The following is a 1632-nucleotide window of genomic DNA, read 5'->3' as shown; positions in this document are numbered from 1 at the left end:
ATATCCAGCCCAAAGCTCGCAGGTCTGGTGTGAAAAGGACACCGCTGCAGCTGACGGTGAAGTGTTTTTCCAGAGTATCACTAGAACTGAGTCAGTACTGAGGAGGTTGAAGCATCTGACAGCATGCTTTGATTAACAAATGAAGACATGGTTCCTGTTTTCATCTTCTTTTCCTCCTTCCCTAGTGCCCTTGTCTCATTCCCTAGTGCCCTTGTCTCATTCTTCCCTTGTCTCATTCCCTAGTGCCCTTGTCTCATTCCCTAGCGCCCTTTGTCTTATTCCCTAGCGCCCTTTGTCTCATTCCCTAGTGCCCTTTGTCTCATTCCCTAGTGCCCTTGTTTCATTCCCTAGTGCCTTTGTCTCATTCTTCCCTCGTCTCATTCCCTAGTGCCCTTGTCTCATTTCCATAGTGCCCTTGTCTCATTCCCTAGTGCCCTTGTCTCATTCCCTAGTGCCCTTGTCTCATGGCCTTGTCTGCCTCCCTCAGACCATTGTGCTCATGGTGGAAGACTCCTCAGTGGTGGCCTGCTTGTTGGGCAGTGACTTGAGGTACTCCAGGTGCCTCCTGGCATCTTCCGTGTTGGCGCGCACATAGTAGAACAGGTAGGAGATAACCATAGTGAACCAGCCGAACATGGTGACCAGCATGGCCACGTCGGTGGTCCTCTTGAATCCGGCGCACAGGTCCAGCTCCTGGGCCACCATCACAAAGGACTTCCCCGTGGCGCCGGAGTTCTCTGGCTTGGAGGAATGGCACACCACATCTGCCAGCGAGGCCGGCTCCAGGTCCAGTTTTGGCATGGCCTCCTGCAGGTCACAGTCGCAGAGCCAGGGGTTGTTGGTCAGGTTGGTCTTGGCCTGCAGACCACCCAGGGCTTCGGGGTCCAGCGTTACCAACTGGTTGGACGAGAGGTCCAGGTTCTGCAGCGTCAGGCCGAGGCCCACGAGAGAGCCGGGCTCCAGGCGGGCCAGCTTGTTGTGTGAAAGGTCTAGCTCAACCAGCAGGGAGAGCCCTAGGAAGGCGTCGGCTGGGATGCTGACCAGCTGGTTGTAGTCCAGGAAGAGGCGATAGGTGGTGTTGGGGAGGTTCCGTGGGACCTCGGAGAGGAACATGTTGCTGCAGCGCACCACAAGGCCGCCACCTCCACCTCCACCTCCACCTCCATTGCTTGCAGAGCAGTAGCAGTTCTCAGGGCAGCCAGCTGTCGTGGTCTCCTGGGGACCTGCGGCCACCAGGGACAGCACCATCATGTTTAGAAACAGTGTTAGCGTGGTGAAGCGGCGAAGCAGCCAAACTGCCAAGAAGGGCATTATGGGATGTCAGCATTCCCACCTACGGGGGGTTACAGCACAGTGGCAGCAGCAGCACGTCTATCTGTGTCCAGAAGGGTGGGGTGGAGGGGAGAAAGAGGTAAAGGTATTAAAAGGAAACCCAACATAAATGAAAGCATATACTGTATATATACCATATTAATATACCAAAAGAAAGAAACCCTTAATCAATAAGAGAGAAAAAAGAAAACAAACAATCATTACTCAGTAACTCATGTACCTACATTTTAAGCTGTAACACACCTTCTTCATTGACCTTACTCACAGACATACACACACACAGACATACACACACACACA

At 53.1% G+C, this 1632-nt stretch overlaps 1 protein-coding gene across 1 annotated transcript; it reads right to left on the bottom strand.

Annotated features, from left to right (window-relative positions):
* Positions 1–483: 483 nt before the first annotated feature.
* LOC308362827 (leucine-rich repeat-containing protein 3B-like) lies at positions 484–1311 on the bottom strand (the record flags this gene model as incomplete). Its single annotated transcript, XM_080835555.1, has 1 exon — positions 484–1311. The coding sequence occupies one exon, from the start codon at positions 1309–1311 to the stop codon at positions 484–486; it is 828 nt and encodes a 275-aa protein (XP_080691681.1).
* Positions 1312–1632: the final 321 nt, after the last annotated feature.

This window comes from Sprattus sprattus, assembly GCF_963457725.1.
Source record: "Sprattus sprattus genome assembly, chromosome: 3".
NCBI classification, from domain to species: Eukaryota; Metazoa; Chordata; class Actinopteri; order Clupeiformes; family Clupeidae; genus Sprattus; species Sprattus sprattus.
Note: the sequence above shows the minus strand (reverse complement) of the source record. Positions and strands in the feature narration are given on the sequence as shown.